The sequence below is a fragment of the Perna viridis genome, chromosome 13 (genome assembly GCF_037379345.1).
Source record: "Perna viridis isolate PV_CMFRI_1.1 ecotype Kerala chromosome 13, ASM3737934v1, whole genome shotgun sequence".
Taxonomy (NCBI): Eukaryota; Metazoa; Mollusca; class Bivalvia; order Mytilida; family Mytilidae; genus Perna; species Perna viridis.
In genome coordinates, this window is record NC_142457.1 from 1,506,253 (window position 1) to 1,522,008 (window position 15,756).

At 34.9% G+C, this 15,756-nt stretch overlaps 1 protein-coding gene across 1 annotated transcript; it reads right to left on the minus strand.

The window, feature by feature from the left end:
* Window positions 1-3,760: 3,760 nt before the first annotated feature.
* On the minus strand, window positions 3,761-12,478 carry LOC148599181 (uncharacterized). Its single transcript, XM_088557754.1, has 3 exons — window positions 12,325-12,478; window positions 11,341-11,588; window positions 3,761-5,372 (listed from the first exon to the last, which is right to left on the minus strand). Exons 2-3 carry the CDS (start codon window positions 11,572-11,574, stop codon window positions 3,762-3,764), a joined length of 1,845 nt encoding a protein of 614 aa, XP_088413880.1. The 5' UTR covers window positions 11,575-11,588; window positions 12,325-12,478; the 3' UTR covers window position 3,761.
* Window positions 12,479-15,756: the final 3,278 nt, after the last annotated feature.

Below are 15,756 nucleotides of genomic sequence, written 5' to 3' on the forward strand. Positions count from 1 at the left end.
TTGTGATATGAAAACTACATATGCAGGTGTTGAAGGGATGCTGCCACAGATGAAAGGAAAGTTTACAGTACGGAATGAAAAGTCATCGCGTTCGTCGTACAATTTGGTCTATATAGTTTTCCTTCACCACCGATATCCAAAATGTAGGTCAATATATGAGGCTGAATTCACAGTGTCTGTGGTATCCTTTGGGGATGTTCTTTAGGGTAGATGCGACGTATTAAAACTAAGATTTTTTAACGATAATACGTCATCTACATAGCGGGAACTGAGATCAAAGGATCTAGCTAAATGACGTTCTTTCCTTTAGATGAGATAAAGTATAAACAATCATATTTATAACGAAACCAAAACTTTATCGTAGCATTTTGGCTGAACGATTCTTTAACTCAAATATTGCCAAATAAGAACTTTGGAATTTGAAATGTGTTTTTCTTTATAAAACCAATTCATTTTAACAAATACTTTCCTGTAATATATCCCCGAAAAATATTTTTGAAGTCGTCTGTCACAATACATATCCGTAAACCGATAATGCTTAGTATGTAGATGCTTCATTTTATCTATAGCGTCCTTTCCGTGTCAACGGTTCGCACAAACCGGGAGTAATCTCTTTTGAAGAAGTGGGTTTGTTAAATATTGAGAGATGAAAGACATCTCTGGGCACCGTGGCTTTAGTGACACACTTTGTGGGTAGGTATTACCGCTGGTGATAGAAGCTCTATCAATAACACATGCGTTAGTTATCATATCAATAATATCCTTGTATACAAGATAGACAAATATTGTATGCATTAAGGATTAGAGTATAATCTGTATCTTATTGTGGAGAAAGCCTTATAAAGGTTGGGTTGCTGTATTAATGCTGAGTCATTATATTTCTACAGTTTGGTTCGTACGAATAAAAAGATATTGCGGAGAAGAAACAAAATTCAGGTCTGGTATAATGCATTGCATTAAATTAGGATGAAAAGTTTTAAGAACAAGATTTATATCATATCAGCTGTCGTCGATTTAGGGGGTTTCAGGGACCCCTTCTGTGGATTTTTTCTTAATTTCGAGCAAAACCTTTAGCAACATTTTATTGAGAGGGGGGATAGAATCAAATTTGAAAGAAAAAGGCAGGACGATGGTGTATGGTTAAAAACATTCTATGATGAACAATTGGGTAAATACAGGACAGGATAGAGTAAAAAGTAAGTCACGTAAGATATACTAACAAAAAAATAAAGTATACAAAATTTGATCCTAGCCGCCACACCCCCCCCCCCCCGTTACATTTTCAAGGGTGAAGCCAAAATTAAATATCATTAAGACAAAATCTTCTACTTTTGTCGTGGTTATTTGTATCATTTATAGAATGATTTAATGTGAAATATAGAGTGAATTAAAATAGTCTTCAGCAACAATATAGAAAAACATACAGTAGATACATGAAGATGAACATATTCAACAGAAGGATGGATAGATATGATACGTATAAGTCCTTTTCTGACCTTTTTAATTCATTTTAAAGTTTCTTTGAATATTTTTGCTAAAAAAGTCTCTCCAAATCTATTATTGGGAAGCTAATTCAGCGAGCGTTAGAACTCAACAGCAGAGCAAAATTAATACTCTTAGATGGGCTCGTAGCAAGTTTAACGGGCGGACAGACATAATTGCACACACAGTTTAAGGAGCGATATGGGCTAACTCTGCCATCAATCTTTTTCTCACGGAGTTAACACACAGCAGCTGAGAAAATTACTAAACTATAAACACTTGCAACTTGCACAAAAATATGAAAAAAATAAATAAAAATCACTTAAAATGATCTTACTTCAAGACGTCAATCGGCTAATTTCCACTCTGATAGGATCTTAGAGAACTTTGAAGTTGTTATATGAAATTGTCCAACCTAAACCCTTCAAAAAGATCTGTCTTCTTTGAAGAGTTTCTCTGATCAACGATAGGAATTATAAATTGCTTTTTACGAGTGTTCGCCAGCTTGATAGATAGAATTCAAATACCCCTATTTAATAAGTTGTTAAGGCACAAAGACTTCCTGGGGATTTTAGGCAAATTACAGTCTAAATTTGATTCAGACCGCCCTCTACCGGAGCTTTGATGATAAAGATAATGGCGAACGTTGATTCGCTTTTTGATGGATCTTGAAAACATCATTTTGGAATCATTTCAGTAATTAAGCTGTATTTATACGTATCTGATGTAAGTTTATTTTGATAAAAATCCGTTTTGATGGTTTGATTACATCGTAAATAAGAACCTCCCTACCCAGTTACTTGAAAAGCAACGTACAAACAATTGAATACCAATTTTTTTTGGATATTGTGCATGCCCACCATCCCGTCCGTTCGTCTGTTATTTCATTTAAGATACGCATGAAGCGCCTATGAAACATTTGTTTAGTGCCTTTAATCGGCATTATATTTCACATAATTCCTATAAAATCCCATTGTATTTGACAATCTCTTATAACTTATCTATAATTTGCCTGAAAATGTCATTTTCTCTTTATTAGCCATATAGATTCAAATAAATGTATAGAAAATTGATAAAATGCTCAATCCTTCAAAAAAAATCCAAAATATGTTGCAGTCATTCTTAAGACTTGGTTAAAGTGCGTATTCTTTGCATGTTGTTACTTGGAAAGTAATTCTTGTCAAAATAGGTGGGTATTTCATCGTATCTTAGGGGAAGCCCAATAATTGCCCTACACATTCCTTAGATTCACCTTTAAGTAATTGTGCCCTATATACAGCATTATATTTTTTGGTCCAAAAAGCCTACTGAACCCTGCGTGCTCTATTTTGCCATCTCCCGGCAAGTGTAACATTGTAAATATATGGGAAACTGCAAAATGTGTGCATACACGTTAAATGACAAGTATTAAAATTGATTTTTTTTTAGAAATTGACAGGTTTGCTAAAAATAACTTTTTTAAACTCAGATATCTAAACAATGAAATATCAACTGTGGTTTGTTTAGAAAAATATAGAACTAGAGGCCATTGCGGGGCAAAAGAAAACGTCAAAAAATATAATGCGTGGCAAAGTGTTAATAAACTATCTTCCTTTTTTTGTAAAAGTGGCCATGTTTTTTTCATGGATAAAAGTAACAAGCCTTTTCTTGCAGGATACCCTAAGGGACAATCACATCAACTTTCAATAAATTCTTTCCAGTACTTTTCTGAGAAAACGCATCAACAAGGACAATAACTACAAAATAATGATTCTGACAAAAATTTGATCAGTTAGTCTCTTAGACCTCACCATGCTGAGAATTTTATACCTGTCAGAAATTGCATTTCATTTAACCTAATGCTTATGGAGATAAATGTGTAAAACTGATCTCTGACCCCTACGTTCTATCAGTAGCGGCAGTAATGTTTTTCCATAGATATAGAAGTCAATTGATGGCAATATCTGTCATGGCTTACGACCACGTGATCTAAAGAAGAAAAACAACCTAAGAAAACCGAGATTTTTGTATCTTAATTATAAGATACATAACATCTGTTTCGGAGTGGTAAAAAATCAAAGGTGATAGAGAGCATCTTCATTTTTTTCTTAAAAAAATATATATGAATTTATCATTTTTGCAATATAAAAACCCAGCCTCCCCAGGAAAATCTAGATTTAAAATTCTAAAAATACTTCTCAATACATAGATACACACCTTGAAATTTTTAGATCATAGCACGATGTTGACAGTGCTAACAGTTCATGAATAATAATAATGATAAAAAATAAGTTGCCAATTCAGTGTACAAATTTTATTGAGTATCTATAAATGTCCCGGCAATGACTCGCCACCAGCAACTCATGATTCGATGAGTCATAGGTTATCGCCTTCGGATGGACAGGACCTTCTCCTTTCGATACGAGAATCTTGAAAGACTGTCCGTCGGCCGACAGAACCCCAACACTTGAATTTTCCCCGACGACGTATATAAATCCAGATGTATCCATGGTAATACCGAATGGCCTACCAACGTGCTTTGCACAATTGAAAGTCCATATTGTACTTCCGTTCATGTCAAAACAAAGAACTTTGCCTGCGAACCAACTGGTTATGTAAACCCTATCACAGGAAATAACTACGTAAGTGTCAAAACCATTCAATGCTTCAAACCCATGCATTTTCTGAACACGATCACTGCCACCATTAATGTTGATTTTGAAGAGCCCGCTCCCTTTGACTGAGGCTACTATAATGTCACCATTCACAGCAATACCGTATACATACGAGACAAGGGTAAACGACTGGGTTTGTTCCCTTTGTTTAATGTCGATAAGACTAACTAGACAAGGGAGATTGCCTCCAGATGAAACGGCTATTTTATTCTCCTTTTGAATATAAGCAAGATCATAGGCACATGCAGGTGTTGGCAGTTTAGAAACTTCTGAACCATTCGAATCAACTATAGTAATTTGTCTTTCATTAAAGGATGAAAACGCTAATCGATTACCGGGCAACGCTGTTAGCCCACGTATATTTTTACCGCCCGTCGTTATCTTTTGTTTTAAAGTTAATTTGATTTCCTCTATACATCTTGCATACTGTTGAACACAAACCTTATCAAACTTTTCTTTTGTGGGTTGTTCAATCGACCAAGGCTTAACGGGAATTGGTGTCAGTGCCTCCTTAATTTGGCTTAAGTCTACCTTCGATATACTTGTATCATCCATTGGTTGCAAAGTTTGGTCCTGAGACGTGGTTTGTTTCGATAGTTGTGGTAGTAACTTACGTTTTCTGACGAAATCGGTAGTACCGACATTCCCGAATCTCTGAATACTTGACTGTAAATTCTGCAGTCCTTCGTCGCATAAATAATGGAGATCAATGTTTTTAAGCCTTCCTGTTGTTTCCATGGATACCAACCTATTATCTGTCATAGCAACATACCTTTCAGTTTGTTTTGTCATTAGAAAAGTTTGAAGTTCAGAACCACAGCGCTTTACTACCGCCAGTATCTTCTGCGCTTTCGAAACCCATGCTTCTTGTTCTGAAAGCGTGTTTAGTATAAGGTTAATTTCCAGTGTTACGTTGTCTACAACACTATCCAGCTTTTGTAGCAAGCTCCCCTCAAGTTTGTCTATATGTGTTTTTATATTAATTTTCATTGTTTTAATTTCTTCTCTAATCTGATTTCTTTGTTCTTGAAGTCTTCGCATATTGCCCTCTTTATCGTTTCTTATTCTGTTGAGATTTTCTGTAAGGCTACTTAATGTTTGTTCCAAACCAATGACGGCGGATGATGTTTTAATTCCTCGAATGACTTTTTCTAAGCTATCGATATCTTGGCATTTCTTATGGTTTTCGACAATACAGCTTCGGCAACAAGGACAGGAATGCTCATGACAAAAAATCTGTATGAAAATGGCTAAATTAAATGATTTAACAAATTACCTACTTTAATTTTGTATTTTGTTTTTAATTTTAAGCAAAGGGGAGTAACTTTCCAAAACTAAATCAAATTAGACCTATCAATTTTTACATTCAGTAACTGCATGTATGATCTAACAACAGTCCAATCAGATTTCATCTTTTATGATTTTGAGTCCAAATCTTCCCAGAAATCCGAAGATTCTGGGAAGATCACCTGAACAGTGTTAAATCCTACATGCAGTGACTGAATGAAACAATTGATTTTTATTAGAGTGTAACTTTTAAGTCTGGTTTGTTGTCCCATTTGGGGAATGGACAGCAGCGGACGTCAAATAGGAAATTCAATAAATTTGAGACGCGGTAAGTATTTACATGTAGTTACTTTTAAATGACTTATTTTAATCATTCAGGCACTTGCCAAAGTGAAAATTGTTTCAGCTTTAAAAAAATAATATTTTTGTCTTTCTTTCCCCAATGAGGCCGCCAACCAGGCTGTCGTGTTTTTGTGGGTTGCGCTCCTTTGGAAAACTTTCTGAAATGTCTTGCATTCCGTTTATATGAAGAAAAAGACTATTCAATTTCGTGTTCCAGCAAAGTTCAATATTACGTGTATTCGCCAATCGCATGCAATCATGGATAAATTGAAAAGTAGGGAAATCAGAATTTTTCAGTTAGAATGGATATGGAACATAAAAAGTCCTGCGTAAAAAATAACGTCTGTTCCTTAAGAAAGTAGACCTAGGGTAAGGGACATAACTCTTTGAAGTCCGTGATATGTTTGTAACATATTAATTTCACAAAAGCCTACCAAGCTTTCATTTGAAACAGAATGAAATCAGTCTAAGTTACTTTGATGCTTACATGATATTGATGTAAAATGCTGAAAAACAATCGTGGCAGAATTTTTTCCCCAATCAACTTTATAACAAACAATGAATCCAAACAGATTATATAAATATCACGGAGGGCATGTGAAAGTAAAGGTTCAATTCAATCAGATATTTTATTCTTTTTTAAGACCAAATGCAATTATTATAAAGATAGCAGTGTTTTATGGAATGTTCTCAGTGTAGTAAATTTTGATAATTCACACTGTGAAATAAAATTGGTAATTTCACGCTCGGGCTTTCTCCCGCCAAAACGTCACAACTTTGATATCAATCCGCCAATCACAGAATTCAAAATTCATATTAAAAAATATCGATGAATTATGAAGAAAATCTATTTAATAAATAGGATAATCAATTGGTTATCGTGGATAACCAAAATATTATCACTCGTGCCAAGAACGCTTGAGGATTTAACTCGTGCGCGGAACAAGTTCCGCACTCTCGTTAAATCTAGGCGTTCTTCGGCACTCGTGATAATATTTTGGTTATTCACTCTTTCCAAATAATTATCCAATTATTATTTGTAGATTTTTATTCCCTCCAGCCCCTATAAAATTGACGAAATAAAAAAAATTAAAAAAAAAATGTGACGGGAATTTCAAAATCAGAATTTGTTTCACATCAGTTTCTAGTATTGAGGTACTATAACACGCAAATCTTTCATTTTTTTGGAGACTAAATTAATGTTTCTTCTCTGAAACAGAAGTGGCTGTGAATTCAGAACTTATTTATTGTTTAATCGTTCATGATAGACGTGTGTTACCAAGGTTTGACCACGTTTTAAGGCTACGATGGATAGTCGTTCAAATAGTTCAGAGCATTCAGGGTCGTTAATTGTATTAAGACCAGTGATGAGATTGTCTGTTATGTTAGATGGTATTTTGTTACAAATGTTATTTTTTATTTGTTTTCTTGTCTTTAATTCTTGGGAGCATACGCTCCGCTAATGGGGAGAGCAAGCTGCATATTCAGCCGAATATCAGAAGTTGAGTAGATTTGTTGAGATTATACGTTACGCACAATGTATTAAGTGTCATATTAAGGTATTACCCTAAATGAGACCTTTAAAGGTTACATTTGGATGTGCACTTTTTCTATGCAGGTATATTGAAAACTTTCAGATTCCTTTACCTCGCAGGTCGGTTTCTTCAAACCTTTTGCCCTTGTTAATTGTTAAATCTAAGAAATTTACTGAGGACTTAGAAAACGTACATGTATTAGTAAATTTAGTAGTTCATGTTCTTCATTTGAAGCTTATCATAAAACCCATTAAAGACAAGAAAGCCATCATCTCGCAACTTTTGAAGCACAATTATGTTGTGCTTGTTTGAGAACTATTCAACAATAAAGTTAATGAGTTCATACGCTCGTACGTCGCATATTTCAGGGTTAGGGACTGTCCACATCCCACATCCTATGCGCTAGATGAAATTAGAGTGAGAATATTTAAATTGATTAGTAGTAAGAATTAATTTTAATATTAGAAGTAAATTCTCTTTGTTCGAAAGTGGAATAGCAAAGTCTTCTTTTTTATATCAAAGTAGACGTTTTCAGTCTACTACTGGGAATAGACCGGACGACCCGATTTTCTTATCTCTTCTCTGTTGGAGATAAAATCTAAATTTTGGTGGTCATCAAGGGAACCAAGATTCTAGCAGATATCCAGAAGCCTAACTGTAAGAAGTCTAGCGCGGTACAAAAAGTATGCGTAGTAACGGCAAACTCTGGCAACGTATGATATGAAAACTCCATACGCAGGTGCTGAAGGGATGTTGCCGCAGGTGAAAGGACAGTTGACAAAAAATCATCGTGTTTGTCGTATAATTTGGTCAATAGCCTTGCCTTACCACCGATCTTTAAGTGTAGGTCAAGATACGAGGCTGACTTCACAGTGTTTGTTGATTTATTGATTGATTATTGGGGTTTAACGCCAGAGCAGCAATATTTCAGCTATATTCAGGCGATGAACATGAAATGGATGATAAAACGAACATGAAATGATGATGATGATGATGATGATGATGATGATGATGATGAAATGAAAAAAAGGGATAGAACACAGTTCGGGTCGGGTCGACAAATTTTGATTGCCACTAGAAAAAGGGAGTGATGGGAAGGATCGGACAATTTAGCCTCCTGTGGCGGAGCGCAAAGGTTCCTACTGACAAATATCACAGCAGAGTTCTTTCACGTGCGAAGAGCGTGGCATCTGTACCAATACGGTGCACCACTGTGGTTTGCGGTCAGGTTTTCCGTATTATAACCTGACAACTCCAACATAAAACATGCCATTCTACCACCTGGGGCACATAACCCAGTTGCTCTGCGGGCAGAGCACCCTAGCTCCCGGTTAGGGTTCTGGGCACTATTTAGTCACCTTCACCTTTAACGACAAGCCTAGTGCTGCAGCGGGCCTATTCTTTTGACATAATGACCTGCAGATGAAAGGAAAGTTGACAATTCTGAATGAAAAGTCATCACGTTTGTCGTAAAGTTTGGTCAATAGTTTTCCTTTACCATCGATTTCTAAGTGTAGGTCAAGATATAAGGCAGACACCACAGTGTTTGTTGTATCCTTTATCTCAAGTTATTTTGGTGTAAATGTGATGTATAAAACCCCAGAATCTGGAATTGTTTAACGGTAACATGTCATCTATATCGCTGAAACTGAGATCAAAGGATCTAGCTACCCAATGCTCCTTCCTTTGGATCAAATCAGCTATAAAATCAGCCTCGTAAGAGTGAATAAGTGAACGAGTACAGGAGCAGAATTAGTTCGAGAATTTTCCCTATTATCTCACAATTGAAGAGCTGAATTACCATGATTTCCCTCATATTTCTGCTTTTTACCTTTAATGAAAGTAAAACACAAAGTTCCGAATGAAAATGTTACAACTGGTACCTACTATGAAACTTACCACATATAGTATTCAATTGGCACGGAACCAGAAATATAGCTGGGAAATCATGGTATTTCCGCTCTTCAATTTTGAGATAATAGGGAACATTTCAAAATATCCATAGAAACAAGATGGCGGATAAACAATACGTTCAGTGAAAAATTCTCGTAGAAAAAATAAATATGGAAATATTTCGATCTCGGAGGTAAGAACGAGAAATAATTGTATGAGAATTGTATTACAGAACGACATGGATAAAATGGCATTTTTTTTAAAGGAACTTATGAGTATTTTACAAGATAATTTAAAAAAAAACTGAAAACAGGCTGAGATGAATTGGAGTATAAAGGGTGTTAAATATGAGAATCTTGCTAATAGTTTGTTTAAAATACTGCATTGATATAAAATAGAAGTCTGTGGATCTTGATACCATAAATGAATAAAACATGTTGAATGACAGTTTATAATATATATATTCACTATTTGTACATGCCATTCCTCTCCCCTCCTTTTCTTTTTTAATATTAGTTTCCACCTTAACTTTTTTTTAAAAAAACAGAATACAACATATTTTATTTTTTTACCATAGTGGAACTTTTATTATTTTTTTTCTAGACACGGAAAAGATATATATTTTTTTTATTTTTCTTCCAAGAGAAATTAATATTATTTAAAAAGATATCACCGAATCCAGTTTTATCACTTGTTCAGAAACGGATACTGATCACATGACCAGTCTTACTTTTTCATTTGGAGGTCGTGCTTTTGAGATAAAAATTATATAGATTGCACATGAAATTGGCACTTTGTAAGAGTTATCGTTCTTGATTTGGTTTGATTTGGCTGATTTTAGTGGAAGATGTGAGATTTTCTCAAATGTGCAGATCTAAAAACAGACATAAATATTGTTATGTAAATATACAGCATATACCGATTGAAAAAGCATAGTTTGTTCAGTGGGTTTTTCTACACCATGAATCACTTTACTATTGGCAGTGTCTGAATTTTATGTGGACTGATGCTTAAAACTTCATTTGGTATGAAAAATACTTGAATTTGAAAGAATTCAGAAACAGACAATCAATCTGTAAAGTTAGAAAAAGTGCTTACCCTTTAAGGGTTGAGAAAGATTGATATTCAAAATATTATATAGATAAGTAGATTTGAGGAGGAAATACACTTTATAATTAAATGCCCATTATATGAGCAATTTAGGACTGACCATTATTATAAATTATGTTTACATGTAACAATTTCAGAAATTTGGATATCAATATTTTATATTCAAATGGATTTTTATACACTCAACTGTGATGTCATGAATTAGTTACCATTGAAGTTGAGCATGCAAAGTTTATTCGCAAGAGCTTCGAGTGGAAACAAAATAAGTTAATGTTTTTCTCTGGTGATACAATTGCTAACGATATTAGTATTTTCATTCTCCAGTTCTTCAATTTACCCGGAACCGTTTTTTTTAAATATATATTTTTAAGAAACCCTAGTTCGATCACCAGCAATACAGAGGTATTATTTTTTATTGTAAACTAATGATTTGTATGCAAATAAGAGCATTTCAGTGGAAACAGCCTAGCGTAAAAAAATCATTCTAGATACCTGGCCTGGCTTTCATAAAAATTTCAAACATAGGATTTCCACATTTAATGATTTTTTTCCTCAGATATTCAATTTCAAGTGATCTCATTGCTCCAAATTCGAGTTGAGGAAGAATTTAGGGAAAATCACAATTTGATTTTTTGTTTATGAAACTGGGCACAGTGGGTACAGAGCTAATAATGCACTAACCATTTTTATACTGGGGGAAATATTCCAAATTTTAGCAAAACAATTTTTACTCAATCATGGATAGAAAAAAAAACATTATCATTCAATATTCCCCTATTACTTAACAATGTATATTTTCAAATAAAAGTTTTAACTCCGGCTGCTGCTGTTAAAAAAAATTCGCGCAGCTGAAAATGGTTTGTGCCTTAGCAGACAGAGTAATACGTATTCATATTCGAAAGCGGCTATTAGGTCCGTTGGAGATTGTAGATAAGTTTGATAAAGACAGTTGCATTTCAAAACATTTGGACCATTTTAAACCCCTGCAAATACCGTGAAAGAAATTTACTCAGGTTCCTCGATTATTTATAAATCACCTGAAATTTTTCTTCATGGGAGCCACATAGCTCCTTTATCTCTCGTACTTCCTGTGGTAACTCTAAGTATACAAAAATTGGGATTGTTTTGTGTCCTCTTGAAGATTTAGAAAGTTTGTGGTGGCTGTTACAAGAATCGCACAGTCCTTCGTCACATTCGAAACACCAAACTGTTGAAGGCGTCAAACATTGGCGACGATGACATACTCCGCATGCAGGATTGGTGAGCTCCATGATCTGTTATTTATCTAAAAAGATATTTCAAAGTTGTCATTAGTTTTTGGTGTGGTTTAAATCAGACCTAGAAACTGTTGTACATGCGTGTAAGTGTTGAAAAATAAATAATTTAAAAAAAACAACCCATTCCACGAAACTTTTAAGACGCCAAGGAACCTGACTGTGATCGTGATAAATATTCCATACAAGAGATCTTTAAGAACTGCATTTAGAAGTTGGTATATAATTGTGCCAGATGCAGCCGAATCTCTGTGTGTGCGAGCGCGTCCCTGCTGTATGTGACCTATACAATACGCGACATTACAATAGAATCACAGTGACGTACTAAAAGTATAAAATACAAACAAAAAACAAACAAATAAAAACGAAAAAAAAAGAATAACCAGATTAATATGGAATGTAGCGAAGAAAGCTACACTTGAGGGCGATTGAGACATAAACAAACTACAAGCGGGTAACACATAGCTTTCGATTATACGACCCTGTTGTTCTTTTCTTGAAACTGATCGATGACGCCGTCGATGTTATCTTTCAGCCATTTTGAATGACGAATTCATATTATAGTTTGATAGGGATTCTGCCGAAGATACTAGAATCCTTGGTGAAGAAATTAAAGGTAGATTCGTGGCAATCATGTGACCATTAAAAAAACCCCTCATCTTACTTTTATGAACCGCAGGGGCTTGCTCCCACTATCAAAGAGGAAGAGAAGATTAGAAAACAAAATTAGATACTTATAATTATTACCTCCGTATATTCTACTCAGCATCCTGTTATGTCTTCTCCATCAAACATACACTCCTTCCTGCTAGAACAGGTCCAATCACACGTAGCTGGCAAGATAGCACGCTATCTGTATACTCACATGACCATTGCAACGTTTTCGGTTGATTTGAATATCTTGACGGGACAATTAGGGTACTATGACGTCGCAGTTTTTGAGGTCTAAAATTTTTAGATAATGGTGGTGATAGAACACTTATTATCATTCACATTTTTGGGCAATTTCAATAATGTAGAATATCGTCCATAAACTTGTTTTATTATATTGAATTCGATCACGACATATGCAATGTCCGCCATTTTTTTAACTGTTGGTGATGTTGCCTGTAATTGCTGCTACGGCATAGGAACAACATTCGTCTAAAATAATACATAATTATACATGTACATGTTCGCGACCATATTAAAGTAAGAGATCACAAATTTCCTGAATTAACCCTTTCTTTTCTTTGAGATTAATCCTAACGTTTTGGAATAGGCGTATTTTGATGGTTGTCATGCAATACTTTTTGTACATATATGGAAGAGTAATTAAGGGAACCAAGGTTATAGCGGTAATCAAAAGAATGTAATCCAGGAGCAAAGACCAGATATGGAAAACAGACATACATAACAAAGAACATAAAGTAACTAAAATCATACACACAAAGTAAAAAAAGCAAATGAGCAACTCGGACTCCACTAAAAACTGGGAGCATGGATCAGGTGCACCGGTAGGGTAAACGTCCTCTGCTTTTCTAGAAACACCCGCCGAGTTGCTCATAAAAAGTCAAGTCCGGGGTAGGCAAACGAGGAAAGGAAAACTATGACCCGTTGAATAAATAAGTTTTCATGGTGCAGATGGATACACCATAACGATCCACGAGTTCGTGATGACGACCATAAAACTTCTGTAGTGATGACTTCAATCTTGTAGCAACATAACCCTGTTCCAGAAGCCTATTTGTTAGAGTTTTAGCGCGATACAAAAAGTCTGCGTAGTTTCGGCAAGCTCTGGCATAACGTATGAGTTGTGATATGAACACTCCATACGCAGGTGCTGAAGGGATGTTGCCACAGATGAAAGAAAAGTTTTTGAATGAAAAGTCATCACGTTTGTCGTAAAGATTGGTCAATAGTTTTCCTTTACCATCGATTTCTAAGTGTAGGTCAAGATATGATGCTGACTTCACAGTGTCTGTAGTATCCTTTATCTCAAATTCTTTGGGGGTAGATGCGATGTATCAAATCCCCGAAATTAGGATTGTTTAAAGATAATACGTCATCTATATAGCGGAAACTGAGATTAAAGGATCTAGCTAAACGATATTCTTTCTTTCGGATCAGATCAGCTATAAAGTCAGTCTCATAAGAATGAAGGAAAAAGTCAGCAAGTAAAGGAGCACAATTTTTTCCCATTGGAATGCCGACCGTTTGTTGAAAAAGACGTCCACGTTTGTAAACATCTTCCTCTGTATATTTGGAAGATGATTTGGAATTATTTCTTACAAAGTATGAGGAATCTCTACCAAGAACTATATATTTGTATCTAGGTGTACCATCTTTTCTGGAAAAAACAACGATGTATAATGCTTTTAAGTCGGGATTTTAACTCAGTATGGGGAATAGAAGTATACAGTGTTGAAAAATCATAGGTTTTAATGCTATTATATTCAGATAATAGTCTTGAACTGATTGTCTCCAAAAGATCTTTCGAATTTTTCAGGATCCACATTGAATTAATACCACTACGGGAGTAACAAGTTTTGTGGTAGGACTGTAGATCCTCTTTGACAGTTGTGAGTATTGAAGTTAAAAGTTTTGAAAGCGGTTTAGTGGTACATTTTGCAGATCCAGCTATGAAACGTTGTTTGTATGGATTCTTGTGGAGTTTAGGAATCAAGTACATAGACGGTAAATCACAATCATCGTCTTTGTTAGAGAGACCAAAAGAGGATAGCACAGATTTATGGTTTTCCACAATCTCTTCTTTGGAGAGTGTGGTAGCAGAATAGGTCTTACCACTGCTATTATTTTCTACGTCTACCTCTGATAATAAACATTGGATGCAAAACGTTTTGCAGACAAAAACAATGTTGTTTTAGCCTTTGTCTGCTGGTACGACAACACATTTGTCATGTATAGTAGACAATGTTTTTGCTACCCCATTGGAATGTCGACCGTTTGTTGGAAAACATGTCCACCCCACACTGGACAAATATGTTGTCGATTATGGAAGTCATTTTCTACGCAAAAGCCAAAATAGCTTTCGTGGTATATGCAGGTGCATGTTTCAGAAGCATGCTTGTAACAAACATTGACTTCTCGGAATTGTCTGGAATTATTTATATAATTATATTAATGGGCTCACACGTTGAAATTTTTGAAAAAATATCAGCTGTCCTTTAAAATATAATTTGCGAGTTCGTGAGGAATTGGTTAAACGCAATAGTTGTTGGAATAATAATAATAATAATAATAATAATAATAATAATAAACAGTTAAGCTTAAAACGCTGTGGCCCTAAAGTTATGGAAAAGAGTATATTTTATTCGAATATTTTTCAAACCGTGCTATGTAATCCAATATTGGCAATACTCAGGATTTTATAATTTCGGTCAGTTAAATCTTCCGCTAATGAGACGATAATCCCCAACTTAAGTGCTGTGCCGAGGCTATTTCGTTGTTTTCAGTGAAATTTAGACCTATTTGATGTTTTGAGTTTGAGTCAAGTTGTAACATAATAGAGTACCTCAAATAAAGTTACTAGAGCAAAAACAGGTCATAAGATTTGTGGCGAAACCGATGTCATACGGGCGATTTCCTACCGATTCCAAAAGGTTCACATGTATGATATTGTATGGAGAAATTGATATTCCAAACCTACCATCAGGCCCACGTGATCATGATCAAACACACAGAAAATAGTAATAAAGACGTCTTGTGTCAAATATTAGAAAATATGAGTCACCATCTAATTGTTTTCAATATGAAAGGCAAATATTTAACCGTCTTTAATAATATTTTTATGAGATTTTGATTTGGAAGTGTTTAATAGAATAAACTTACACGTTAAGGAGTTTATCGCTGTTAACACAGGTCGGAATAGTATCAAATAATTTCGAAAAATAGTTCGATAAATACACCCAGTTCAAGTATATCGTGTAATCAATTACCAAAAGTGGAAATAAAGGACACCAGGATTCAACCGGTAATCAAAAGAATGTATTTCAAAGACAAAGACTAGAAAAGAAAAATAGACACTCACAACAAAGGACATGAAAATAACAACAACAAAAAAATAAATAAAAAAATAATAAAAGTAAATGAGCAACCCGTACTCCTGGAGAACTGGTAGCATGTACCAGGTGCACCGGTAGGGTGTGTGTTCTCTGCTTTCCCACAAACATCCGTCGA

Excerpts from the sequence above, each read along its gene's own strand:
- LOC148599181 (XM_088557754.1), bottom strand. The coding sequence starts at position 11,574 with ATGGAGCTCACCAATCCTGCATGCGGAGTATGTCATCGTCGCCAATGT. Across the intron at positions 5,373-11,340 it reads CCCATGAAGAAAAATTTCAG|ATTTTTTGTCATGAGCATTC; the intron begins GTGATTTATAAA and ends ATTTTCATACAG.